General features: G+C 37.5%; 2 protein-coding genes across 4 annotated transcripts; one reads left to right on the top strand and one right to left on the bottom strand.

Annotated features, from left to right (window-relative positions):
- The first annotated feature begins 148 nt into the window (after positions 1 to 148).
- LOC133534745 (nidogen) lies at positions 149 to 16,354 on the top strand. The gene is made up of 7 exons (XM_061874003.1): positions 149 to 2,123; positions 7,121 to 7,608; positions 7,919 to 9,882; positions 10,545 to 11,579; positions 12,488 to 12,659; positions 12,789 to 13,073; positions 14,352 to 16,354. The coding sequence occupies exons 1-7, from the start codon at positions 1,938 to 1,940 to the stop codon at positions 14,575 to 14,577; spliced, it is 4,356 nt and encodes a 1,451-aa protein (XP_061729987.1). The 5' UTR covers positions 149 to 1,937; the 3' UTR covers positions 14,578 to 16,354.
- A 2,465-nt stretch (positions 16,355 to 18,819) lies between these two features.
- Positions 18,820 to 27,004, bottom strand: LOC133534743 (transmembrane protein 50A-like). 3 transcript variants are annotated; one of them, XM_061874001.1, is made up of 5 exons: positions 25,947 to 27,004; positions 25,736 to 25,859; positions 24,449 to 24,580; positions 23,633 to 23,783; positions 18,820 to 20,166 (listed from the first exon to the last, which is right to left on the bottom strand). In XM_061874001.1, exons 2-5 carry the CDS (start codon positions 25,829 to 25,831, stop codon positions 20,057 to 20,059), a joined length of 489 nt encoding a protein of 162 aa, XP_061729985.1. In that variant the 5' UTR covers positions 25,832 to 25,859; positions 25,947 to 27,004; the 3' UTR covers positions 18,820 to 20,056. The 3 variants fall into 3 exon arrangements, with proteins under 3 accessions (XP_061729985.1, XP_061729984.1, XP_061729986.1); XM_061874000.1 differs by having other exon boundaries at positions 25,736 to 27,004; XM_061874002.1 differs by having other exon boundaries at positions 23,648 to 23,783; positions 25,736 to 27,004.
- Between the last annotated feature and the right edge of the window lie 785 nt (positions 27,005 to 27,789).

The raw sequence follows: 27,789 nt of genomic DNA, 5'->3' as shown, positions 1-27,789 counted from the left end.
CTCAACCTTATTCCCTACACTATGGGGTCATCCATTAATTACATCACACGAATTTCTTGGTTTTTTGACACCTCCCCCCCTCCTTGTCACACTTGGTCACATTTGGCAAACCCCTCCCCCTGGTGTGTTGTCACATTTTGTCAATTTTTTTTAACAAGATCGGTGAATCGAATTATGTACTATTAATATTTTATCAAAATATTTTCGACAACAGAAATATTAGTAATTATAACACAAAACCGATTAGGAAAGAAAATTAATCGCATAAGTCGATTATCTTTCCAAAAACTCGTTATTTAACTGTATAGCGAATAAATTATTATTTTTTCAATACTGATGAAGTTAAAGTGACGTCACAAAGTTTGTGACTCCCCCCTCCCCCTTGTCACAACATGGCCGCAAGGCATCGGCCGCCGACATATACAAGTAACATCATACACCTACAAATGATACCTAGTAATAGTGATAGTAGTTTTAAAATATATATAGAACATAGCAAAAGGTGTAAATTATATATATTAAACTAAGAATAAGTTGCTTTCTAATGATCTGCCGGCAGCGATAAGGAATGAATGGACAGACAAGAGCCACGACGTTGTCATTAATGGGGACAGACAAATAAGCGTAGCTCTCCTCGTACCTTGGTCATATAAAGAAGGTACTCATTTAGTATAAAAATGTAGGTGGTTAGGACCTTGTGCACGCATAGGAGAGTGGGAGATAACAAGTCGTTCGCGTAGATGTTCCAGCTAACCTATTAGGACACATTTTTGTTATAAAGCTGCTAATAATGTTTGTATTGTTTGTTAATTGTGACTCAGTTATTTACACACAACAGCAATACATGTGCGATCCACTTTATATCCTAAGGGTTCCCTTCCTATTGTAATTTGCACCACCTTTTTGTAAACTGTTTTCAAGAACCTATTTATAAACATATTCAAAATGTACAAATGTTACCTTTTTAATCGAGGTATAAAGTTGATAAAGAAAACGAAATCTACACAAGATTAACAAAAACTAGTTAATAAGGACTACTTGCGTTGTTTGCATTGTGCATCTAAAGAAAATAAGGCAAAAAAGGATTAAAAAAGTAATAGGTAGTTAATTAAAATGTTAACCCATTCCACTATCACTAACGACCACTTGAAAACCGAGTGTATAAATTATAACCCTGCTAAATGTTTAATAAAAAATAAAGCTATTCAGGATAAGTAGTTAAAACCCATAAGACAGCCGGAGTTTACATTCCAGAGCGTTGCAGCAACTTTCCTGCGCGTACGCTTTCCACATTCATCTGTTTATTTTAGTTGGCTTTTATTGCCTGCTGCGATGTCCTACGAAAGCTTGCTAAAGTAGCGAAGCGGAAGCGATTTAAAAGGCGTATACCTAAACTTTGGATTCAAAGCTCCGTTACAACGATTCCCTCCTCCAAAACTGAACCAGTGTATCAATGAAAATAATGAAAAGTATTACTATTTCGGTTTATTTAACCGTTTAAAATGAAATGCTTGAAATGTAAACTATATATTTTATTATTATTATGCCTTTAATTGCCTATTATAGGGCTTACTTGTTTTATCTGCCATTAAGTTAGTTAAAATAAGCCCTAATAAAAAAACACCCTGTTAATCTAAACTAAAAGTCGTAAATGTTGCTAAAGCGTAAGAATCTTCTATACCTACTAGTTACATGCCGCACTTTTTAGCTGACTGTAAACACGCTACACCTGTGCAGCGAGTTTAAATTTGCAAGTGAAGTTTAAGTTTGCAATGTTTGCATCTTTTTAGCGCGGCGTTTTAGGTTCAGCGATGAGGAACGCTGAAAATCGCGTACTGTACAAGCTCCTTAATGAACCAAAAATCGCTACCCGCTCCTCACTTTGTTCGGAACTTTAATGGGTCATTCCCTATTAGTAACGCATACAGCGCAGCGAAATGCGGACGTGTGTGTTGGGAGTGGTGCTGCTGGCCGCGTGCGCGCGCGCCATCACGCGGGACCAGCTCTACCCCTACGGGTCGGGGCTAGATCTGCAGCTGCAGAGAGGCGCGGTGGTCGAGAGCCCGGAAGTGCGCCTGAGAGTACCCGTTGTGTTTTACGGAGAGACGTACGATTCAGTTTTCGTAAGTTTTTTTGTCTTAATTTCCATCGACCACATTTAGACCTTCCCGTGGTCTGTATTCGAGACGCTAATTTCGATATCACCTGTCATTTATATGGTACCGTCAACCGATTTAAATGCTAGGTCACTTTACCTTATAACCGTTAGATAACAATTGGTCAATAATGACAGGACTCATAATCGAATGTTCTATCTTGGCCCCTTTTTTTGTTAAAACGAGTAATTTCGTCATTAATATTCTTTTCCTGCCCTCTGGGAGTTTCTGCCAATTATATTGTACGAATGTAAATGTCCAATGTACACGTCAAAAGCCGAAATTAACGGAATCGAGTATATACGGAGGCATATGTACATTTGTAGTCAGCATTAAATATATAGTGACTGCCACAAAAACAAAATATATCACACATTAACAACACATATATACATATATATTTATTACTACGTTACGATAACAAAGATGGTTTGCAATTTAGCCACTTTCGTAGTCACTATATTGGATGTTGACTGTACTCAATAGGGAGAAATTCTATTTCCATTTTTACCGAGTTAATGTATTTTTTTTATATTTGTCTTCTCTAATAGTCACCTACGAGGAAATTTTCTATCATTAAGTATATAGCTACGTAGATTTAACGCCCCTTTACACAATTGTTGGATTTTCTGAGCGATTATTTCCAAAAACTATTATAAAATATTCGAATGATGAATCACACGTCACACGTAAATGAGTGCCGAGGACAAATGGCCGGTAAAAAATTTATACTCCGTAGCCCCCTTAAAATTTTTATTTTCATAAATTTAGCAACTATAAAGCGGCTAACAAAATACACCATGGCTATACTCTGCTTACTTAGCCTATCTCTGATTCAAGGATTACAAACGTTATTACACATGTAAAAGCTATCAAAATATTTAAGAATACACAATACCCCATTCTGACTCCCACCCTGGCGGCAGTGGCGGCAATGCCGCGCTAAATGACAAGCGGTATTTGTTAGACTCATACCTACTAATTATAATCTTACCATTGTCGCGTAATCGCCACCCTATAAACCTTGATCAGTTTTAATATGTTAAAACCTCATTGAAAATTGCTCAACATATCTCGCTCCATAACGAGGAGCAAGGTAGGATAGGTACAGCAAGTCTGCGTCCGTACGCCAACGCGTGTGACTCTTGTTGAAGAATCTCATTTTATGAGTAACACACAGTTTTTTTGTTATTAAACTGTTTTGACTGAAATATAGTTGTAGAGTGAACAAACAGATAGCTCCTATACAACTGGGCCACTCCAGATAGATCACCCTGAGCTATCTTCTGTCAACAGTCATATCCTCTTTCGTTGGTTAACGAATTTTCTTATGCAACAATGCAACCCTACATATTATATTTCTTCTAACTTTACTAACAATATAAAATATTCTACGTTTATATTTACTCGTAGAATCATACCAAGCTAAGTTGGCAGCAATTTTGATATCCCAGCCTGTGCAAGTGTTAAGTAAACATCATAATTTCATACCTGTTTATAATAAAAATTGCACTGTCTGGACAATCAAAATCGCTGCCAACTTATCCTGGTCTGACTCTATATGCAATGTTTGTAGCAATCATATAGAACAATCTAATAGTGTAGGTAAAAATTAAGTCGATATGTAGGGATAACTAAGGTCAATGAAGACCGTCTATGAGGCAAGACTATATACTAACACTATATTTTCCCATACGTTTTATTCATGAGAAAATAAGTAAGGTCTGGCGGCTCTGGGATCTTGGACTAGAAGTATGTGTATGAACGCAAGAGTTCCAAACGGCGAATTCTCTATTCTATTCAGATATAGAAGGTCGGTAGAGCAGAAGGAGCGAAGCTATCTTCATTTCTGACTGTGTCTGAGCGAAGTGCCTACGTATTCAAATAGGAGAGTTTTTGCACTATGACGGTCTTTGCAACGAAATATTTTATATGCCGGTATTGTACAAAAATTCTCCACATGTATCTATGTATACTCTTTATTGTACAAAACACATAAACACAAATATGGTACAGGTATGGCACATTAGCCTTAAACTATTTCTAAAATGAGGAAGAGCGTATAATAATGAGAATATATATAAGATTTTTTTAAGGAAAAAGTCGGGCGTTTCCGTGCCATTTGTTCTTAGTAATGGGTACTTCACACCATATAAATCCTCTTTATCATGGCCAGTTTTTCGCATCCACAGCTAATCAGTCCCAATAACTCATCACATGGAGACACAGGATCCCAATCACGTACTTATATACCTAAACTTATAATTTCTAAGGCTATTTAAATCACTGGCGGGGTCATCGTAAAAACATTTCAAGTCAATTAGAATACCGTGCCAAATGGACAAACAATGTTATAGCACTTTCCATAATGACACTATAGTAAATATTCATAAACATGGAATACAATAGAAAAATCCAATTAAATATTTGCTTCCAAATGAACTGAATAATTACCTCCGCGTGAATAAATAAAAGTATTAGTTGATTACCTATCAGTTTAGGCGAATTTGACTTGTTAATTCATTTGATTTTCTACTGTAGGTATTAGGAAAATACAATAAGTTAGATACCAACCTTAGGTATGTACTAGGTACTGTAAATAGGTAGTTTAAAGTCTAGTACCTACCGGCTTCTATGAATAACAACGATAATAACAAATAACCGGCCAAGAGCATGTCGGGCCACGCTCAGTGTAGGGTTCCGTAGTTACTCTTCCGTCACAATAAGCTAAACTGGAGCTTAAAGTATAGTAAATTGTTAACCAAGGGATGACACGGTACCTTTCACCCGAGTTAAACAAATAGGCAAATTTGCATAATCAGTACCTAATTAAAGTAAGTCTTTTTACTATGAAGGGAAAACTTTTTGCGATAACTCAAAAACAGCTGAACTGATCATGTCCGCTATAAGTAGTTTTCATTTAATGTCTTTCTTAAGCTCTACTTGCACGATTTTTTTCATATTTTTTGGACCTATGGTTCAAAAGTTAGAGGGGGGGGGGACACATTTTTTTTTCTTTCGGAGCGATTATCTCCGAATATATTCACTTTATCAAAAAATTTTTCGTGTAAACCCCTATTAGTTTTGAAAGACCTTTCTAAAGATACCCCACACTCTGGGGTTGAAGCGAAAAAAAAAATTCACCCCCACTTTACGTGTAGGGGAGGTACCCGAAAAAAAATTAAATTTTTAGATTTTATTGTACGACTTTGTCGGCTTTATTGATTTATATATCCATGCCAAATTTCAGCTTTCTAGCAGTAACGACCACGGAGCAAAGCCTCGGACAGACAGACAGACAGACAGACAGACAGACGGACAGACAGACAGACGGACATGGCGAAACTATAAGGGTTCCGTTTTATGCTATTTGGCTACGGAACCCTAAAAACAACATCAGTCCACTGACGCATTAAAAGTACCTTAAGGCCCAGTAAGTTCGTGTTCTTCTCTCACTCTCACTGAGCGTAAACGTGAGCGAGATGTATGTGGGTGCCCGGGAGGGAGGATACCATATTTTTTGTATTATAATTAGATGTACGTTTAAATTTAAAAAAGTAATCTAGTTCCCTCGAACATAATATTGCCGATTTTTCTAAAAATACAACAATCTCTAACAATCTAGAGACAATTTTCATAAATATTATTAGCTCTTGTGCAAAATTTGTTACAAATTTTGCACAAGATATTATATATTTTGTGATATTTTTTCTATCGAGCGGAAGTAAAAAAATCAGGATTAGAATCGATAGTCCCTCAAGATTGCTAATTAATTTTTTGGCAGCCGTATATAAAAAAGCGCAACAACTTTTCAACAACTCCGTCCTCTGCACCTTAAGTCGAAATTATGTTTATACTACAAATACAAAACCTAGTTCATTGCTTAGGTAATCGTTAGGTTAGCTTAGCTGGGTGGGGTTCAGAGTCGTCTAGTCTAAATCAATATTTTGTACTTTTGTAACGATAAAAGATGATCATGCTCAAAGTAGGTAACGAAAAGACAACTAAAAACGAATCTACGAATTCTACGAACACTTACACACCCACCCGTACACCCAGCCGCAAAATTACAAGGCCACTTTATGAATGAATCCGTTCATCGAATTTACGACCATTTTCGATGACGGTGATGTGTATTCTTACCTGTCTGAAACGCTGGCAAATGCAATCCATCAATGGCAAGGGTACCTAACTACAAATGCGGTAGGTACAAAAAGTAATCCAAATTCTACTCCAGTGCAGTATTTTTTTGCAACACGATAAGAGATACATTCGGGGACAAGCGGGCAGCGGACGGAAATGCGTGGCTATCGGACCGCCGGTCACTGCTCTTTTTTATTTAATCTCGAAAACCTAAACAATTTTTTAGTCATTTTCTTTGTTTACTTAACATGAAATACCTACATGTTATTTTGCAAGTTATTTAAAAAATGCTTTGCATAAAAATATATATCCCCATGAACTGAACACGTCTGAAGAAATTGCTGCTACATATGTGTACTTACACACCAGCCAGGCTAGTTATAATTAAGTAATCTAAGATACCAGACAACACAAAAATAATCAAAATACTTTGGGAATAAGGCACTTTTTCAAATAGGACATATAAAGCATAGAATTACTGTAGGAAAGAACAAAGAGAATTTGAAATAAAATATGTACTGTGGATACAAAATTTTCTTTGACAATACACCTCTATTTCAAATTCTCTTTGCAAATAGGTAGTAGGTATAATAGTTGCCTTTGAAAATTCCATCAATGAAATGTAATGTTAAACACACGGGTGATGTTAGGGGACGTCCATTAATCACGTGAGGGGTTTTTGATGATATTTTTGAGAACGTGAGATTTGGTGAGATTCGGCTTGGCCATGGGGTCAAGCCGAAACTTGGCATGGACCTTAAAGTAAAAAATATGTAAATATTCTTATTTAGGCATTTTATTTTTATTACCGTTGTCCTCAGGTTAACAACCACGGGATACTTTCCTTCAGAGCAGACATATCATCGTTTATGAATGCTGAGTTCCCGCTCCCATATCCATCAATAGCAGCGTTTTATTCGAACGTGGACACTTCCACATCAGGGGCGGTCTATTACAGAGAAAGTAACGAAAATCGTGTTCTCGCAAAAGCTGCAGAGAGTGTCCAAAATAATTTCCACGAATATTATGACTTCCAACCCACTTCTGTATTTATTGTCACATGGGCAGACGTATCTTATACTGATGCGCAAGGCAACCAAAAGAACACTTATCAAGCTGCCATTATTAGCAACGGCAACGAGAGCTTTGTGGAGCTGTTGTATCCCGACGGTGACATCCAGTGGATTCAAAGAGAGACTTCGCCGGACAGCTTGCCAGACGCAAAGGCTCAGGCAGGCTTCGTCTCTGAAGACGGACAGATGCTGCTACTTAGGGGCTCTGGCAGCCATCAGATAAGGAATATAATTTCGTAAGTATTAATCTATAATATACTTCTTATCTTTTGTACATTCCAATTTGACATCTGGCTCTTCTGGTTCTTGATTTATTGTCTTGATTGCTTGCAACTTGAGTATAAGAAACATCCAAGTATCCCCAAAGCCCTGCTGTTACAAACAACAACTTGGCAAACTAACTTAACTTTCAAATCACGGATGTGTTGCTCACCTGCTCGATGAGATGCCACTCAAACATTACTTAAGTACATGCGCCAAGAGGCCATGATCGCTTCAAATAACCCTTATTTATAAGACCTAGTAACATTCATTATCTTATTTCAGTTGGTCAAACACACAAGAACCTGGGAAGTACGTATATCGCGTAGGAAACGTGATGCAAGATGGAAACATCGTAGTACCAGATTTGTACAATCAGAGTGAAGAGGAATCCGAAGAAGAATCTAGAACGTGTGCCCAAAGTGGGCCGAGTGTATGCCACATCAAAGCAAGATGCGTTGACTACCAAGCTGGTATTTGCTGCCAATGCAATGAAGGATACTATGGAAATGGTAAATCTTGTGTTAAGGAAGATGTCCCACTACGAGTACACGGCAAACTGAATGGCGTTGTCAACGATGTGTCATTAAATGACGTGGATATTCAAGCGTACGTGGTGGTGGCAGATGGCAGGTCCTATACCGCTCTATCACAAACCCCGGCCGCACTCGGAAACAACCTCCAATTGGTCCACGTCCTTGGCGGAGTCATAGGATGGCTGTTTGCCAAGCCTCTGGGAGACGCCAGCAACGGTTACCAACTTACGGGAGGTGTATTCAACCACACAGTAGATATATTCTTCCCGGCTACAAACAATCGCGTAACAATCACTCAAGAATTTATAGGTCACGACGTTTTTGATCAAATTACCCTAGATTGTGACATTAGAGGATCTCTGCCGAACGTAGGTGTCGGAGCTAAACTGCAAGTCACAGAATACGAGGAACAGTACACGGTGATAGAAGCCGGACTAATACGATCGGAGTCCACCCGAACCATTGTTGACAAATTAACAGGAGTGAGTTATGAGCAAAGAATACAGCAAACAATCAAATACAACACCTGCCACAATGCACCACCAGAAGGTACGGTGTCATCGACTTTGAAAGTTTCTAAGAATTATTTAGGATACGAACCTAAAAATAACATTGTACGATACGGAATGAGCAATAAAATCGTTCCATTAGGCCAAGAGGATCCTTGCATTTTTGGTAGGAGCACCTGCGGGCCTCACAGCTCTTGTGTAGTACAAGGGAGCTCATTTGCGTGTATATGCCAATCTGGCTTCTCAAACGTAATACAAGATGATGCTTTGGTATGTATAGATATAGACGAATGTGCTGCAAGCACGCACAACTGTGACACAAACGCTGACTGTTATAATCACGATGGAGGATTCCAGTGCCGTTGTCGCGATGGCTTTGAAGGGAACGGAGTGACTTGCAGCCGCATATCGCAATGCAGAGAGCAGTCTTGCAACCAATTTGCTTCGTGCATAGAAGGCTATGGAGGAGAATCCACGTGCTTGTGTAATCCTGGATATACTGGAGACGGACAACGGTGTTGGTTGATCAGCGCTTACACTTGCGACGTTCTACACAACTGCTCCCCTTACGCATCCTGCATTTTTTCACAAGTGAGCAACAGCCATATCTGCCAGTGTAAACACGGTTATGTTGGTGATGGCTATTATTGTTCCGTGGATACTCAAACACATCCCGGAACCATACCACAGATCACTACAACTCCTCAACCAAGCACCAACTACCCCGATAACGAATATTTAACCCATGGATATAACCATAACAATAACCAAGACACGGACAGCAACGAATATAACAATAATCAAGAAACCAGCAACAATGAATATAACAATAACCAAGGAACGGGCAACAACGAATATGGCAATAACCAGGAAACGGGCAACAACCAAGAAACGGGCAACAACGAATATGGCAATAACCAAGAAACGGGCAACAACGAATATGGCAATAACCAAGAAACAGGCAACAACGAATATGGCAATAACCAAGAAACGGGCAACAACGAATATGGCAATAACCAGGAAACGGGTAGCAACGAATCCGAAAATGTGCAACAATTCGTTTTGCCGAACTGCGGCTTCTTCGGCCTGGGCTGCACATGTCCCGAGGGGTACTCCAGCTTTTTAGACGAGAAAAATAACGAATTGTGTCGCTTAGACGGATATGCCGATCCACATCTATTGCAAAAAAATAACGATACTTCAAGTAAGACCTTGTTTATTTTAGTAGTTATCTATTTTTTTTTTAACTACCTATATGACATTGGTAAACATTTTCTATGAGTTGCTATCTGGGTGAATCAACTTTTTTTGTTGTTAAGTATAGAAATCTCTTGGTAAGCTAGGCTAGGCTAGTATAGTCCAAGGGAAAAACATAATAGTTTATGTAAAAGAAACGTTGTATCAGCCTCGTTTATCGTCATTAGCCTCACGGTAATCTAACCCAGAGAGTAAGAAGGACATGAATTTTGTTTTATTACAAGAAACCGCTCTAATATAGCTACTCAATTTAAAAAAAACCGGTCTAGAGCATGTCGGGCTAAGCTCAATGTAAACGTTTAATATTTCGTTTCATTCATATTAGCGCATAGTACAGCAATAAGAGCGGGATGCATTCTTACTACATGTGTCTCGCTCTAGTAATAACTATGCGCTTGCTGTACATCATTAGAGCGAGACATATGCATCGCGCTCCCAGTTGACCGGTTTTTGCCTCTCAACTTCTGACCTATGGGCTAAATTCATTCATCATCATTCTTGACATATGTCGCACTTGTCAGGTTGGTGAAACAGGGGCCAGCTCTTGCTTTTTATTTTTGGAATTCTAATAATGCTATATTAAAATTATTATTCATTCTATTTTTTCAGTTGCATGCACAACGGATTCAAACTGTCCACCAAATGCAGAATGTAAATTTACGTTGGATATTGATGGCCAATACGTATCACGCTGCGTTTGTCCCGAGGGCTTTGTAGGGAACTCCTACGAGTGTGTTGAACAACGTAGCGAAGTGTGCGCTTGCGGGCCCAACGCTCACTGCTACCAGACTGCAAATGGACCAACTTGCGTTTGCGACGTAAGATACCACGGCGATGGATACATCTGTCGGCCAAAACTTGTCTGCACAAACAGCTCTGAGTGTGAATCTCATGCCGAATGCCGGCCTGACGGCGCTAGCAACGAGTATTTCTGCCAATGCATAGAAGGATACATCAAGGACGAAAACGAAGCGTGCATCCCTGACCGCCAACTTTGTAATGGAGGCGTGTGCGCCGAACACGCTTCTTGTCTCTATGATAAGACTCTTGAGATCGGCTACTGCGCATGTGATGCAGGATATGAAGGCGATGGAATCTACGAGTGTATACCTAGGGTCAACGGCCAAGAACGTCCATATGAAAACACAATCACAACGTGCGATGTCATGCAAGATTGCAACGAAAACGCGCAATGCACACAAGCTGCAGACTTATCATATCACTGTGTATGTAGAGAGGGATATATTGGAGATGGTTATGATTGCAGGCCGGAACCGAGCTGTCGGAACGACCCTTACATGTGCGATGTACATGCTTCATGTCTCAAGCGCAACCAAGAATACGTTTGCGAGTGTAACTCAGGTTATTCAGAAGTAGCTTACGGCAATGAAAGTCGATGCGAACTGAACCCTAGACAAGCTGGCAATTTCCTAGTGGCTAGTGATGGCGTTTTTGTATACCGAGTGCCCTTCAAGACCACCGCTTGGGAATATGCGACGCCCATCAACAGCGCGATCGACCAGATCGCTGTCGGAATAGACACAGACTGCCAGGCAGGCAAAGTTTACTGGGGTGACGTGGTCAGTAACTCTATAAAGCGTGCCAGCTACGATGGATCAGCATTTGAATTATTTTTGACAAATGGTGAGATTTTTATTCATAAATGGCTGATAATATTATGGTCATAATACTTTAGATTTTACACTAAAACTTGTAAATTACGAACAAACTGGTAGGCAGAAAAGAATGCACAAATTGTTCACTCTCGATTACAAAATATAACTTAAATGCAAGCGCACTATTATAAAAAAAAACATTTATTGTCGCAAAGAAAATTTTTTTACATACAGCAACGGATAAGCAAACAAGCAAAATAGGGACAATAGGGTGTAAGTCCAATAGGGTTGTTGACTGTATTACATTACACAATATATATATATATATATATTACATCGTGCATGGTTAGCACAGAACTGATTGATAAAAAAGGATGAACCGTAAGCGAATCGTATCGACTGTTCTAAGAGAGTAAAAAAAAAACACCTGATTTGACTTAACAGTCAACCACCCTATAAGCATTAATTACAGCGCAGTAGCAATAAGTATACAACTTTTAAGAACTATTGTTTACATTTAAACTCTAAGTGCGACAACGGGCTCGGGGCTCAGCATTTGTCGCGAGTCTGGTGAGTGCACAGCGCTGTTTTTCAGCCCGTACCTATCTCTTTGCTTAAGTATATAAAAACATATATTACTTGCTAGCTATAGGGAGAATACATGCCTTCATAAACTGCGTTCACATTTAAGTAAGTGCTCATTTAAATTTAAATTTAATTTTTTATATTGGTATAAATTACTTGTTTACGTATCTTTGTCTAGCAATGGGGCCCTAAGCGTTTCAAAATTGACTCATATACTTGTATTTTAATTTTTAACATTAGCTTTAATTTAGCAATTTATCATCGTTCACGTTTTTGTTCTTTTAAAAGCCTTCTATTCAAATTAGTTTTGAAGGTTGGGAATATCTATTTACACTTTTCTTTACTTCGCAGGAATCAAGTCTCCGGAAGGAGTGGCCATTGACTGGGCATCTCGCAATATTTTCTGGACTGACTCTAAGAAGTTAACCATTGAGGTAGCTAATGTTGATACTAAAGTGAGAAAAGTTTTGTTTTCTTCAGACATCAGAAATCCCAGAGGCATTGCCGTGCATCCAAGAAGAGGGTAAGCCTAAATAAACAGATAATTTTGTTTTTCCATGAATACTCATAATTAAATACTAAACTAATAATAGACATGCATAATCTAACGAAATTGGATTATCAAAACTCTATATTATTAGTATTATTACAGCAAAGTCTTCTGGACGGATTGGAACCGATTAAACCCTAAAATCGAATGGGCTAACATGGACGGTTCTCAGCGAGGGGTTTTTGTTGACAACTCAGACGTGAAACTTCCGAACTCGCTAGCAATTGATTGGCTGAGAGACCGTTTGTGCTACACCGACGCGGGACTCTTTCTAATCAAATGTGTCAACCTAGACACCATGGAGACTGAAACCATAGTCACGAACTGCTTGCATCCTTTCGGACTAGCAATAAATCAGGAAACTTTCTATTGGACGGATTGGAAAACGTAAGTCTTCTGTTTCCCTAATGCCAATAACTAACTCACATGGTTGTTCTGCATCTGTACCTATTGTATTATTTTTTCCATATTAAAGGATAAGTTCGGGTATTTGGGGAAGTAAAGCCTAGTCAGTTACCGGCCTAACAACTTAACTTAAAAAAGTTGATGATTTTTTACCGCTTGCACTATTTTGGTACCTACGCAATGAAAAGTTAGAACGACTCTTTTCATATTGTCTTTTTTAAAACCTTTTTGATTAGGTAAATATGTGTTCAATTAGTCACTCACTACTTAAACACGTGTGTATTTAGTTTGGTCATAAGTTCTGTCACAAAGGTAATGACTGAAAAATGTAATAAAAGCTTTAAATAATAAAAAAGTTTGCCATGATTTGAAATCTTGTTTTATACTGATCAAAACGAAATATAATTAGTTTAAAATTTAGATCGCGTCTTTATTTACTACTTGTTTACTTTGGGATTGCCGTGAGACACGAATACACGGCTAGATTGTGAAAAATTATACTCTACAAAAGGGAGTCAAAATCAGTGTCACATTAATAAAATAGGTTATTAATGTTATTATTTCTATGAAACTACCTAATTAGAACGTTATTTTATCTCCAGTATTTAGTTATCCGACAAGTCTATACAGCTAATACCCTTCAAACTTAAGGTAATTTTCAGCGACCCGCAATTTTTTTACTGCTATCCAACGAGTAGGTTTGGGAAAATACGAACAGTTGCAATTTTGACAATACCAACACACATGACTTATATATTTTAAGAAAGATAAAAGATCCAGCTTTCATTTTATGTATAATTCAACCATGTAAACAAAAAGAAAAATAAATAAATAGGGATCAAAATCACCTTGAATAGGTCGCGTATTTTTTGCATGTTTTTGATAACAATTTTCCAAATATTACAAAGAATTAAGCAAAACGTAGACAGCAAATTACGTTAAACTATATTTTAACTCAGCATTAAATAAGCTTTCGACCGATATATATGAATAATAAGTAACTGTATACCTATAGCTTTTTTATCAGTCGAAACCTTTTTGCAAAATTTATGACCTGACTAAGTATATATATTTTCAAACGAACTTGCACATTAGTCAAATCTCAACTAGACTCCTCTTGATTATCTATGGTACATACGAGGTCAGACGAACAGCTATTTTACAGACAGGTAGGATAGGTGATTTAAAAGATATGTCGTAAAAAAAAGTTCAACAAAAGTAGAAATAATCCACTTAACAAATACCAAAAACTATTTACAGGCTTAAAATCGAAAACATCGACACAGTGACGCAGAAGAAGGGTCAGCTATCAATCGCCACAGCGGCCAACAAGCTGTATGGCGTTGCAGTGGCCCCCAATGAATGTCCCGGCGCCACCAACGTGTGTGCGCTACGCAACGGCAACTGCGAGGCAGACCAGCTGTGCCTGCCGGACGGCCGCGGCGGGAGGACGTGCGTGGCGGGAGAACAAATTTACGGATATTAGATGTTAAGCTAGTTCAGTGTTCTTTGTGAATGCTGGTAAGACACTGAGGAAGCCCGCCCACTAATGACGCTGCGGCAGGGCTTTTCTTTGAGACGGATGGAATGTGATGGCCGTCGTTTTTACCGCTTATGCCGCCTAGGATTAGAAATCCGTTACGTTTCGAGAAGTGTGCACTTGCTCGAATTAGCTTACCTATCTAATAGTGATAAAAACGCAACCATAACAAGCCGCTATGACCTTAGAATTTGAAGAAAGTAGCATCATGAAGGTTATCTGCCGTGGGCACGTTGCCGCATCCTTAATAATGCTCTTTCCCACTAACGTCCAGTTTGTTGCGAGTACGGTTTTCTGCAGGATCCCGTGTTAGTAGTATACACAGTGCTTATATAGTAACGTTCACGCGAACATTCTGTTTGTACTCATACTACTTTTAATCGGCAGTGTATTATAATATAGTTTATCAGTGTGTTCATTTTACATTTCCACAATATCCCCGTCACAAATGGGCACCGGCTTGGAAAGACAAGAGACAACATTTTGGTAAATTGGTTCAAGTATAGTTTTTTATTAATTTTGTACATTACAATCTTCGATTTCTCATTTACCTAAACATAATCGCATTATATGACTATTCGTACACCTGAGCATTTCTTATTTTTATTAAAAGGTACCCTAAGGTAACCTAGGTACTATTATCATATACCTATCACACTACTACTTTATATACAATAAATGTAACGTACTATTGTAGGTAGGTACTAGACATATTTATTTTAGGTTACATACAATACTCAATGTAAGATTTATTATTATAGGATGCCTAATCGAATTCTGAGAAATTTGAATAAAATGATATGTCGTTTACAGTACTTGCGGTATTACAGAAGCTAAAGTATAGACATTGATTTACGTTTTCACGGTAGCAAAAAAGGTCGGACTCGGCCACCACACCTTAAGATTAATTTGTAAAAGACGGCAACTACAATGAGAGGTTCTCGAGAGGAACTTCAAGTTTTGGAATTTTAGTTAAGAGAACAATACAACTATAGAACCCGCACAGATTCATCCAGATAAGAGAGACCCTATCGATTTTGAAATTAAACTTTTATGTAATTATGACGTACAATAACACTTGCACTGTCTGGGCTATCAAAATCGCTGCGAACTAAAACTTAGCTCGTTCTTAACTCTAGCGATCTTTTCAGCGTCGACGTCTAGTCAGTGCTATGGAAAATGGTGTCGTGCTGCGCAGTTGCGCCAACGTTACATCGAACAGCAGTCTTAAAGTTGACTAGACGCGGACGCTTGGAAGACGATAGTGTGGGGTACAAACAATCGAAACATGTTAAGTTGAATTTTATTACACAATTATTATTCCTCTTAATATCATTAATTAATACGAATAATTGTGTATATCCAATTACGTTAGCTGAGTCTGTGCGGAAAGAGAAGAGTCGTATAATGTATGGGCTCGCTTACATTCCACGACTCTTCTCTTTCCGCACAGACTCTATTACAATTTTACTGTGTCATAATTAAATAGCTTCTTCCCACATTTGTAATATATATTTTGTAAAAACTATGTTCTGAAATTGGCGCCTTTATACTTTGCCGTGGTCGTCTGCGGCAACGAAATGATTTATCGTCATGATGAAACAGGGGACCTAAATGTACAAGAGTACAATACTTATACGACGATAAAGTATACGGACGACCACGATAAAGTATAAAAGTGCCCAATAGATAGACACTAAGTAAATAAAAAGTGTGGAAAATTTTTGTTCTATTTTTTAACCCTTAAAAACGACTACAAATTATACTTGTCGAGGACCAGATAGAAAGGCATATGATAAGGTATGTACTTAGTTGCGATCCTGCAAAAAGATCCAAGTCAAAGAATACCTACCTGTTTCGGCTGAGAATTTTTAACCACTGAATCCGCTGTACGGCGGACATTTTTGAAACAAAAATTTAAGCAAAAAAACAGACTTCAATGAGGGAGACCGGTGAAAGAAAGATTATTGTTGATTTTGGATTTCATACAATGAAGTTAAAAAGACAGCGTCCTACGACTAATTATGTAGAAAAGGAGGTAAAAGGAGGTTTGTCACTGCACCCACCTTGACACATTTCAGATTTGCTGGTTGACTGGTAAAATCAGAGACATGTCAAAAGCTTAAAATGCCCGCAATAGGGTATTCGACTATATTTAAAATAAATTATTTCACACCATGCATGAAATAACAATAAAAATGACCATAAGTTTGCTTAAAAGCGTTGAGAAGTACCCTCAATTCCTCATGGAATCCATCATCAGAACTCAAGCTTGACTAAAATTTGCCTTGAAAACCAAACTGCTTCACAAACATGCAAAGAGAACAAATTGCGAAACGTGAACTATGCGGCGTTGAAGAGTTACATTCTGTTCATCATCAGCAATTCCGCTTCATCAAATGTCACTTCTACAAATGTGAATGCTTGATTTGATGATGAAAATACTAAGATCACCATATATATGCCTTTACCATTTGAGGAGTTCCCACGATTCCTCATGGACCCCATCGTCAGAAACCGAACTATACAAAAAATTGTCTTAAAAATCTAATTTGCTTCACAAACACAGCGAAGAGGACAAATCGCCAAACGGAACTATGCGTCGTTGAAGAGTTCCATTCTGATGATCATAAGCAATTCCACTTCATCAATTGTCACTTTTTAAATGTAAATGCTTGATTTGTTGATGAAAATACAAAAATCGCTATATGTATGCTCTTCACATTTGAAGAGTTCCCTCGATTCCTCATGGATCCCATCATCAGAACTGAGTTTGGACAAAAACGGGACCAATCTGTATCTGTGTGTCTGTGTGTATAGATTCAATCAAAAAAAATATTTTAAAAATTGGTTCAGAAATGACGAAGTTATGAAGTAACAAACATTTAAAAAAAGAAGTTTGCATGGTAATGTATATCATATATTTTTTTTAGATTTTTCATTCTGTTATTTTAGTAGTTACAGGGGGGGGGGACACACATTTTACCACTTTGGAAGTGTCTCTCGCGCAAACTATTCAGTTTAGAACAAAATGACCTATCCATAGATACCCCACACTAAAGATTTTTTTTCAGTTCTAAGTATGGGGAACCCCCAAAATTTATCGTTTTTTCTTCTACTTTTGTGTAAAAATCTTAATGCGGTTCATAGAATGCATCTACTTACCAAGTTTGAACAGTATAGCTCTTATAGTTTCGGAAAAAAGTGGCTGTGACATAATCGGACAGACAGACGGACATGACGAATCTATAAGGGTTCCGTTTTTTGCCATTTGGCTACGGAACCCTAAAAACATACTAACCGAATTAATAACCTCCTCCTTTTGAAATCTGTTAAAAAAACTAATCTATAGAGTTCAATTCACACACACAAAAATCAAATAATGGAAAAGTCCAACGAGTTCAAAATACCACTCTACCTGGCTTTCGTAGATTACAGCAAAGCGTTTGACAGTGTCAAGCATTCTGCTGTATTCTCCGCAATGCGTGAGCAACGTATCGACAATGCATATATTGAACTCGTTGGAACCATTTATCGGCAAAGCACAGCAAGCATTAAATGACATGTTCCTGGCCCTAAAATTCGCATTGAAAAGGGAGTCAAGCAAGGCGACCCGCTATCTCCGAAATTGTTCACCTCCTCGTGCTTACAAAATATGTTCCAAAAGCTAGCGACCAAGTGGGAAACAATGGGCATTGACGTCGACGGCAAAAGGTTAACTAACCTGCGTTTTGCCGTACGACATAGTTTTGTTCTCCCACTACTGCACCCCATCTAGAACAAATGCTACAAGACCTTAGCACGGCAAGTCTTGAAGTCGGACTCGAAATTAACAGGGCCAAAACCCAGTTAATGACCAATGGCGCGAAACGTGGAGTCAAGGTTGATGGGCAGGATATCCAATATGTCAACGAATACATATACTTGGGCCAGATAGCATCCTTCGATGACAGGCAGTCTAAAGAAATCGATTGACGCATCGAAAATGCTTGGAAGAGCTTCTGGTCCATGAAGGCACTAATGAAGGACAACCTTCCACTGACACTAAAGCGCAAAGGCCTTTGCCCAGCAGTGGGACACAAAATAGGCGATAAAAAAAAAATAGAGTTCAATTGTGTGTCGTTTCTTCTAAATTCTAAATCATGGTAGGTCGACGTTGTGATCGTTACAAATTAAATAAACAAGCCATTATACTTACTAAAATATTTTTATTAATAAAATATTAAAATATATTCACCCGCAAATGAGTTATATATGTAATTATCTAAGTATATTTAACATAAAATATTCAAACATCAGTCTTAATTTAACGGCAGTATGGGCTGAAAGTCTGTCTCCATATCCACATAACGTTTTGTATCTCTAGTGTGAACTCGTTCCTTGTATAATGTGGTTAGTAAATTCGTTACACAAATTAATTTATAAATAGGTATATACTAGTCCGCTTATATTAGGCGGCAAGTTCAAGTCTGTACGATCAAGGAAGTACAATTGTATATTTGACGTTGATGTACAATCTGAGTAAATTGATATTAAAATCTTAAGACTAACTTACAAATAAGATCTCAAGTGAGCACTATAGGTGGCATAATAATTCTATAAACATAGAAAATGAGGTATTTTTATTAGTTTCACGTAATGTTGACAAAAGATATAAGTATCTTACATATAACTAAATCTACCATACCTACTACGTCATATTTAATTATGATTAGTCCATGCCTATGCCTAGGTACATAATATAATATTAAATAATTAACTAGTTACAAAAGCTACTGAGATATGTTTAAATGAAATAAGTACAAATGTAGCCATTATCAAAGTATGTTGTACTCACCTAAGTTTGGTTCGACGAGAAACATTTTTCAACATCCATTGGTGACAAAATTCATTTGACATTTAAACACAATTATCACACATAGGTATTTAGACATAGGTAATTTCAACGAATTCAATGATCATTCGATTGCAGAATATAATTGTAACCACTTTCGGTTAAGATAGAAGTTAGAAATAGTTGCGTATTGTACAACCTGTCAGACCGAGCCAAATAAACTTGAATGTATTTCTTATAATAAAGGTTTAACTTGTATATGTGTGTGCCTTTATTCTTACTCAATAGCAATTTGAAGCTGAACATTACTTGTGCCATCAAATGGGGTGACTTAATTATTTCACAATTAAAAACGGTTACTGTAGCCTAAACGCACCTCTTAAGGCACCTTGCAGACATTATAAATGAAAAATGCTAGCTGCAACATAGTATATATTATAAAGGAACTTTCATTTTCACTTAGAAACATGATCAAAGTCACCCTATATTTCAATCTCATTCCATTTTACGGACCGTTACTTAAGGCATTCGTTTCATAAAGGCAATACTTATTTACGAACTTATTAGATATAAGAAGTTTACTTGACAGGTTTAGCCCCACAGGTCCTCGACGCGGCCAAACTTCAAGGCCAGTGAGCCGGCGAAGATGAACGCGTTCTGCAGTAGCAGGCTCACGCCCACCCAGGTGTGTTTGGTCACATCTGCATGGAACGAACAGGCAAATAAGGCAAAGCTTTGTATTGAAAACATATCATCTTATCTATTCTTAAGTCATATCTCTCTCTATGTCTATCTACTCTAAGTAATTAATAAAAATAGTAATAAATTAAAAATAGCAGCTATAAAACCAGATTTAAATAACCGGCCAAGAGCATGTCGGGCCACGCTTAGTGTAGGGTTCCGTAGTTACTCTTCCGTCACAATAAGCTAAACTGGAGCTTAATAGTACATTACGATACAAGTGCGAAAAATAGGAAATGTGAAACGAGTGGCGATAAATTAAAACACGACCGAAGGGAGTGTTTTAAATCGACACGAGTTGCGAATTACCTATTCGCACATGTATCGTACAACGTTTTACAGTACATATGGCCCTTTAAATGTTCGACACAGTAACGTAATATGCTACTTCTCGCACTAGTGCTATAAAGTAGCCCCATATGTACTGTAAAGTATAGTAAATTGTTAACCAAGGGATGAAACGGTACCTTTCACCCGAGTTAAACAAATAGGCAAATTTGCATGATCAGTACCTAATTAAAGTAAGTCTTTTTACTATGAAGGGAAAACTTTTTGCGATAACTCAAAAACAGCTAAACTGATCATGTCCGCTATAGTTTTCATTTAATGTCTTTCTTAAGCTCTACTTCCAGATTTTTTTCATATTTTTTGGACCTATGGTTCAAAAGTTAGAGGGGGGGGGACAGAATTTTTTTTTCTTTCGGAGCGATTATCTCCGAATATATTCACTTTATCAAAAAATGTTTCTTGAAAACCCCTATTAGTTTTGAAAGACCTTTCCAACGATACCCCACACTCTAGGGTTGAAGCGAAAAAAAAATTGCACCACCACTTTACGTGTAGGGGAGGTACCCTAAAAAAATTAAATTTTTAGATTTTATTGTACGACTTTGTCGGCTTTATTGATTTATATATCCATGCCAAATTTCAGCTTTCTAGCACTAACGACCACGGAGCAAAGCCTCGGACAGACAGACAGACAGACAGACAGACGGACATGGCGAAACTATAAGGGTTCCTAGTTGACTACGGAACCCTAAAAAGGGCGGAAAACAACATAATATTGCCGACTACAGACCAATCGCTCTTCTACCCACAATCTCAAAAATATTTGAAAAATGCATGGCTGACCGAATTTATAACTTTCTAGAAAAGGTCAACTTATTAGAAGAGAACCAATTTGCCTTTCGCCAAAATCGATCAACCACCTTAGCAGTCTACACATTTATCCGAGGAATACTGGAACACCTTAAAACTAAAAACTATGCTATTGGTCTTTTGTTGGACATGTCCAAAGCCTACGACAGGGTTTCTCACCCAATATTACTCACCAAACTGTATGAAATCGGGATTCGTGGCGATGCTCATAATAGGTTAAAAACTATCTTAACAATAGGCAACAGTTCGTACAAATAGACCATCACTATAAAGATTCCGACAAACTAATAAAACAGCAATCTAAATGGCACACCATCAATAGTTCTATCCCCCAATGTAGCGTATTAGGATGTTTGCTGTTCCTAATATATATAAACGATCTTCCTAAAATAACCAACCAACCAACCATGTATCATATTTGCTGACGACGTGACCCTCCTGTTTAGACATGACAACGACTCCAATGACTACTCGCACATTAAGGAAACTTTCACAAATATCACAGACTGGTTACAGGAACACAATTTAATAATGAATACAAACAAAACAAAGATAATACAATTCAGACCCTATCAGAAAAAGCCTACCGATTTAACACCGCTGTTGCAGGATCTAAAAATAAATGAAGATACAGAATGCACTTTGCTAGGGATAACTATTGACACTCATATCAACTGGACAAAACACACATCAAAAGTAAAATCAAAACTATCTACTTTCCTTTTTGTCCTGAGCATTCTAAAGTCAAACACTGATACTGAGTGCGCCTTGTCCGCATATCACTCTTACGCTCAATCTTGGTTACGTTATGGTATTATGTTATGGGGTCATAGCAGTGACGCTCATGATCTCCTTATAGCCCAAAAAAAATGTGTCCGCATACTAACTAATATACAACAAACCGACAGTTGCAAGAAACATTTCACCAACCTCCAAATTTTGACTCTCCTCTCTCTACATTCTAGAAATTTCAACTTTTGTCCGAAAGAACATAAAATTATTTGAATATTGTAAAATTGCACGTCGAAATAAAAAAGACCCTTATTTCAGGGCCATCCAGGTTTACAACAAACTGCCCAACAAAATTAGAAACATGGAAAATTTCTTTAAAAAACTCATTCATATCGCATACTATTCCGTCCAATAGTTCATGGAAGATAACTTTATTTTGTAACTACTAATGATATTCCCTTATTGCATAGTATATTATATTGCATATATTATATATTCTTTAATTAACGCCTTGTGTACTTAAAATGTTAATTTAGGTACGACTATTTAATTCTTAGTAGAAATAAGTTTAGGTTGTTTATATTTAATTAAGAACATTACATGATATATACTAGTCCTACCGTTCAGATACTATCTAGATGTAAGATTATTTGCAATGCCCTAACAGGGTGCCATGTGTTTTCACTCTTTATTATAACAACTATTATGTAGCATGGTTTCGCAATAATCATTTCTATTCTATTCTAATTTTCAAGTGACGTAAACCTTCGCCTGCATTGGCTTCCATGAATTCCGCCTGCCCCTCTTAATCAAGTAGTTAAGTCAAATGAATATTTTTTTTGCATCCAACGTCCTGGATTTTTGTAACATCAAAAAATATCATTTATTTTTAATTAGACCTGTAATGACTGTTTTATTTCAAAACAAAAATTTGATTTTTATGGGTTTGCGATGATGATGATCCTTCCGGCCGATTTCGACCATGGCGACCACTTCGACTCCTATTTAGCTCGGCGCTCATGTGCCCGAAGATGACTGACGTAGCCGATCTTCACATTGAGGGCACGTGAGGACACCAGCTACGTAGTGGTAGTGAATGGACGCCGGCTGGCGTCTTTTCAGCTCGTCGCGTTCAGCGTCGAGGTCAGCTTTACACTGCTCCTCAAAATCGCGCACATTGCCCTGCACCAGCCTGCGCCACTCAGGACGATGTGTGTCCAAACCTTCCCCTGAGAGGACTCAATATTGCATCTTTTCATGTGTAAACATAATACTAGTTAAATTAATATAATAACTCAAAAAATAATAAACTTTATAGCCTGCGCCTAGACAAGATATCTACTTACACAATTTGCCTTAGCTCTCGTGTACCTACATCCATTTTAAGAAATAGGTTAAATTACCAATCACTGTATATAGGTAGGTACTTCGAAATTGGTATTATTGCATAAAAAGAAAGGACTGAAAGTATTTCGGCTAGTGCCCATAACATGACCATTCACGTAAGTAATAAACAAAAAGTACAAAAGTAAACACCTGAACTCAATTTACCAGTTTTTACATATTTGGCAAGCAGTGTCAAGCTAGCAGCAATGAGTGACGCAAAACCCACGACGAAGCCAATGAAGAGCCAGAGCTTCGCGCCACGAGGCCCCATACAGCCCCCCGTGTATGTCTCTCCTCGCACCTGCAATAACACAATAACGAACGATTAGCCGGGTCCACACAGAGTGAACATACGCGCGAGGCAATTTCCTCACGCACAATACGGCCAGTGTAGACATGCCTTGGCTGAGGTGGCACGCTCAGACGAGGAAAACGCGCACGCTGTCTCAGCAGAGGCAAGTCTACACTGGCCGGTTTGTGCGCGAGGAAATTGCCTCGCACGTATGCTCGTTCTGTGTGGACTCGGCTATTTGTGACATTCCACCAGAAAAGGTACCTTATGGCGGCTGGAGCTTACGCTCCTATACCAATACGCTGCTACGCGTCGTAAACGCCAACCGCCAAAAGGTACTTTTACCCGTGGGACATTACATTTATATTTGATATTATATTACAGAATAGTGGGTGGATAGAGCAAGTTGTCTTCTCATAAAATAATCTAGTTCCTTGCAAAAAGTGGTCTAAAACTGTTGAATTATAGTTAAATAATTACAAGTTATTTATTATTTAACCCTCAAAGGGTGCTACGCCTATCATGCAAAGTAATGTGCTTACTAAAATCAAAATGTGGGATTATTTAAAAAAAAAATGTTTAAAACTATATAGGTATATCAAAACATAATCAACACAAAATAAAACAGACCTAATTATAGACTTAAATAACCAAATAATGCGTGTTCAACTTACCTGTGCATTTGAAACAGAGTTGACCATAATCAGGGATATGGTAGCCATCACTCCACAGGCATAAGCTGCACTTGGTAGTTCATTAGGGTACTTTGATGCTGAGTCAATTATAAACCACCATCCTGTAAAGAACTAAACAAAGCAATAATACATTAATCTTTCAGACAGCATAATATTCCTCAACAGTGTTACTTATTGTAGAAACTTAATCTGAGTTTAAACATTAAAAATTGAATGGGAAATTCTTAGTATTAACTATACATTTGGCTGTCCTAATTAGCATTCAAGAAAAAGCTAGTAAGGTACCAAGCAAAGTTACAAAAGCAACATAATAATTAAAAATTAATGAACAATTTAAAACTTTCTTTTGGTGAAAAGAAATCCCACATACCGCTGGTTTGGTCACCTATTAAGAATGGGAGAGGATAGGGCTGCCAATACTTGACAAGAAAAAAAGTGCTGAGCTCTTGTTTCGGAGGCCAAGATCCTCTTTGGGTGGCTGAGCCACATTAGTTAGTTAATTATTTTATAGTACATATGGTGCTGCTTTACAGCACTAGTGAGACATTGAATGATACATGTGCAACTTATTGTGTGCACTTATATCACGATGTACTGTTATAAGGAGTTTTTGTAACTCACAATTTAATATGGTTAAGTTAATAAAGCCACTTATGTAGCAAATTAGTCAATATTTTATAAAACAGTTCTAAAAGTTTGTCAGATATTAAGAGACCGCACACAGCTTAAATCGATGAAAGTAGGACCATGAATTTGAAACAGTGTTTGCAATGTTCTAGAGCTACTCTATGAAAGGATGTTTTGAAATTGAACTCCTAGTTGTATGCTAGTAAGTAATATATTATGGTATGATAAACAGATCTAGTAACAAAATTATTTATCGTAAATAATAAACAATAGAAAAACACGCTTATGATACGATATTCCATCATGGAATGCCAGTGCCTATCTTCCGGCTCCATGATCAGACCTTGAAACCTAATCGTGGTCAAAGTTCATTACAAGACTTCTATTATAACAAATCCAAACACAGCTATGATACGATGTTCCATCTTGAAGTTCCAGTTCATATCTTCCGGCTCCATCATCAGATCAGTTCGACAGTACCATATTATTGTATTTTCATCAGAACTACACACAGCTGCCAATTTTCATGACGCTACGATCCTTGGAAGATGGTTAAATTAGTTACTTACCTTAGATTCCATTACATAGTTACATACAGGTCGACCTAATAAAAGCGTGTTAAAAACACAAAATACTTACCAGAAAACCTGCAGCCATGGACGCAAAAATATTGCGCCTTTCTCCCCCTTCGAACCATACGAAATTCGGCATAGTCACATTCTCTAAGCAGTTCATGATTATTTCTTGTTATTGTCGTAGGTACCTATTTATTTAGAAATATAAAGGTAAGGCAATATGAACTACGAATGGTAAATAAATAAATGATTACACTACGAAGAACAAACATCACCTTACTAGCACTCGCAAGCTCGGCTCGGAGAACTTGTATAACAATAACAAAAATAACAACTCATTAACTTTGATATGACAATTGACAACTGACTTTTCTTTTAGATCTGGGGGCTTACCGCGAAAACCAAAATTCGTAAATTACGGGAAGCTTTCTCTTTTACTCTGACTAAGACGTAATTAGAGTGACAGAGAAAAATGCCCGCAATTGACGAACTTCGATTTTCGCAGTTATAGCCCTGGGGGCCTACCGCGAAAGCCGAAAATCGCAAATAGCGGGGACTTTCTCTTTTACTCTTACTAAGACGTAATTACTAATTATAGTGGCAGAGAAAAATGCACGAAATTCGCCAATTGCGGGGATCTTTTTCTTTTACTCTCACTAAGACCTAATTAGTGTGACAGAGAAAAATGCCCGCAATTGATGAACTTCCATTTTCGCGGTAGGCCCCCTGGATCCAAACCTTTCAGCCAAGCTTATTGGATTTGTTATGGATTTGTATGATTCCTTCCGTAAGTAATTTTCAATAGAAGAAGTATATTTTTCACTACACTACACTTCGTTTTTTTTAGTATTAGAAAAAAGGTAAATAATCTTGACGTCTTTTTATTGAAAATAAAAAAATCGATAACTTTTAAGGATATGATCATTGTCAAGAGGGCGCTATTTTTCTCATTTATATGGTAACAGTTCAGCATAGTCTGAACAATGAACATACTTTTATTCGCCGTAATCAAAATCAGAATCCAAATATTTGGTGTCCACATTTTATTAATCGTCGGTACTTGTTATTTTCCGTTTAAAATTCATGTATTTTTTTACGTATCACACATAGGTCAAAACAGTCAATGTATCTTCTTTTTTATTTATTTTTGGTTTGCTTTTCTTTGGCAGCCTAAAATCTTAGGAGGACCGCCCTTCTCTCGTAATTCGCGTAATCGATGCCCCTGATTTTCTAGAAATTGTATTAATGACTATAATTACTGCAGATAGTTACCTATATTTAATTTAGTCGTAACATGCCATATGGTGTGGCCACTATTAGCCACACTAGCACACTATCACAAGGGCGGATCCACCGTTGTGGGCACGATGGGCATGCCCACAACCCTAATAGGGTGCCCTATTGATTCGTCGAGTAAAATTACGCCGATTTTTGTTTCGCAGACGCTTTGGCAGAATTTCATTACGCAGAGTAGTCAGTTGGCAACTTGGCATAACATTTATAAGCGGATTTACTTTTCGTAGAGTAATCGTTTGGTAACCGTCACAATTACCCGAGAAACCCGTGGTCGAAACACGATAGGTAGAGTGATTTTTTGTATTAATTATTAGAAATTGGAGCATGTTAATATCAGCTGACCCCTACTTATTTACAAGAATAACAATTATTTACTAACATTACAGGGGCAATTGTTTTTAGAAACATTTACAAATATTAGTCCAAATTTCTAAAAATAATGCCAGCTTTGAATTATCAGACGTAGTTGTTTTTTAGCGTAGTTATCTATCTAAACAGGGCTCCATGGACTGCAATAAATTGTTTGAGATCTCCGATATATTACTTTATACGCCGATAATATGTATGTAGTACCGTAATTGCTAAATTACTAACTAAACTGTTATAATTTAACTGTCACTTTATTCGAAATTAAATTTAAATAACCGGTCAAGAGCATGTCGGGCCACGCTCAGTGTAGGATTCCGTAGTTACTCTTCCGTCACAATAAGCTAAACTGGAGCTTAAAGTATAGTAAATTGTTAACCAAGGGATGAAACGGTACCTTTCACCCGAGTTAAACAAATAGGCAAATTTGCATAATCAGTAGGTACCTAATTAAAG

This window comes from Cydia pomonella, chromosome 2 (genome assembly GCF_033807575.1).
Source record: "Cydia pomonella isolate Wapato2018A chromosome 2, ilCydPomo1, whole genome shotgun sequence".
NCBI lineage: Eukaryota > Metazoa > Arthropoda > Insecta > Lepidoptera > Tortricidae > Cydia > Cydia pomonella.
Note: the sequence above shows the minus strand (reverse complement) of the source record. Positions and strands in the feature narration are given on the sequence as shown.

Excerpts from the sequence above, each read along its gene's own strand:
- LOC133534745 (XM_061874003.1), top strand. The coding sequence starts at position 1,938 with ATGCGGACGTGTGTGTTGGGAGTGGTGCTGCTGGCCGCGTGCGCGCGC. Across the intron at positions 11,580-12,487 it reads TGAATTATTTTTGACAAATG|GAATCAAGTCTCCGGAAGGA; the intron begins GTGAGATTTTTA and ends TTTACTTCGCAG. Across the intron at positions 12,660-12,788 it reads GCCGTGCATCCAAGAAGAGG|CAAAGTCTTCTGGACGGATT; the intron begins GTAAGCCTAAAT and ends GTATTATTACAG.
- LOC133534743 (XM_061874000.1), bottom strand. The coding sequence starts at position 25,831 with ATGAACTGCTTAGAGAATGTGACTATGCCGAATTTCGTATGGTTCGAA. Across the intron at positions 23,784-24,448 it reads ACTCTGTTTCAAATGCACAG|GTGCGAGGAGAGACATACAC; the intron begins GTAAGTTGAACA and ends GTGTTATTGCAG. Across the intron at positions 20,167-23,632 it reads AACTGGTAAATTGAGTTCAG|ATGTGACCAAACACACCTGG; the intron begins GTGTTTACTTTT and ends CGTTCCATGCAG.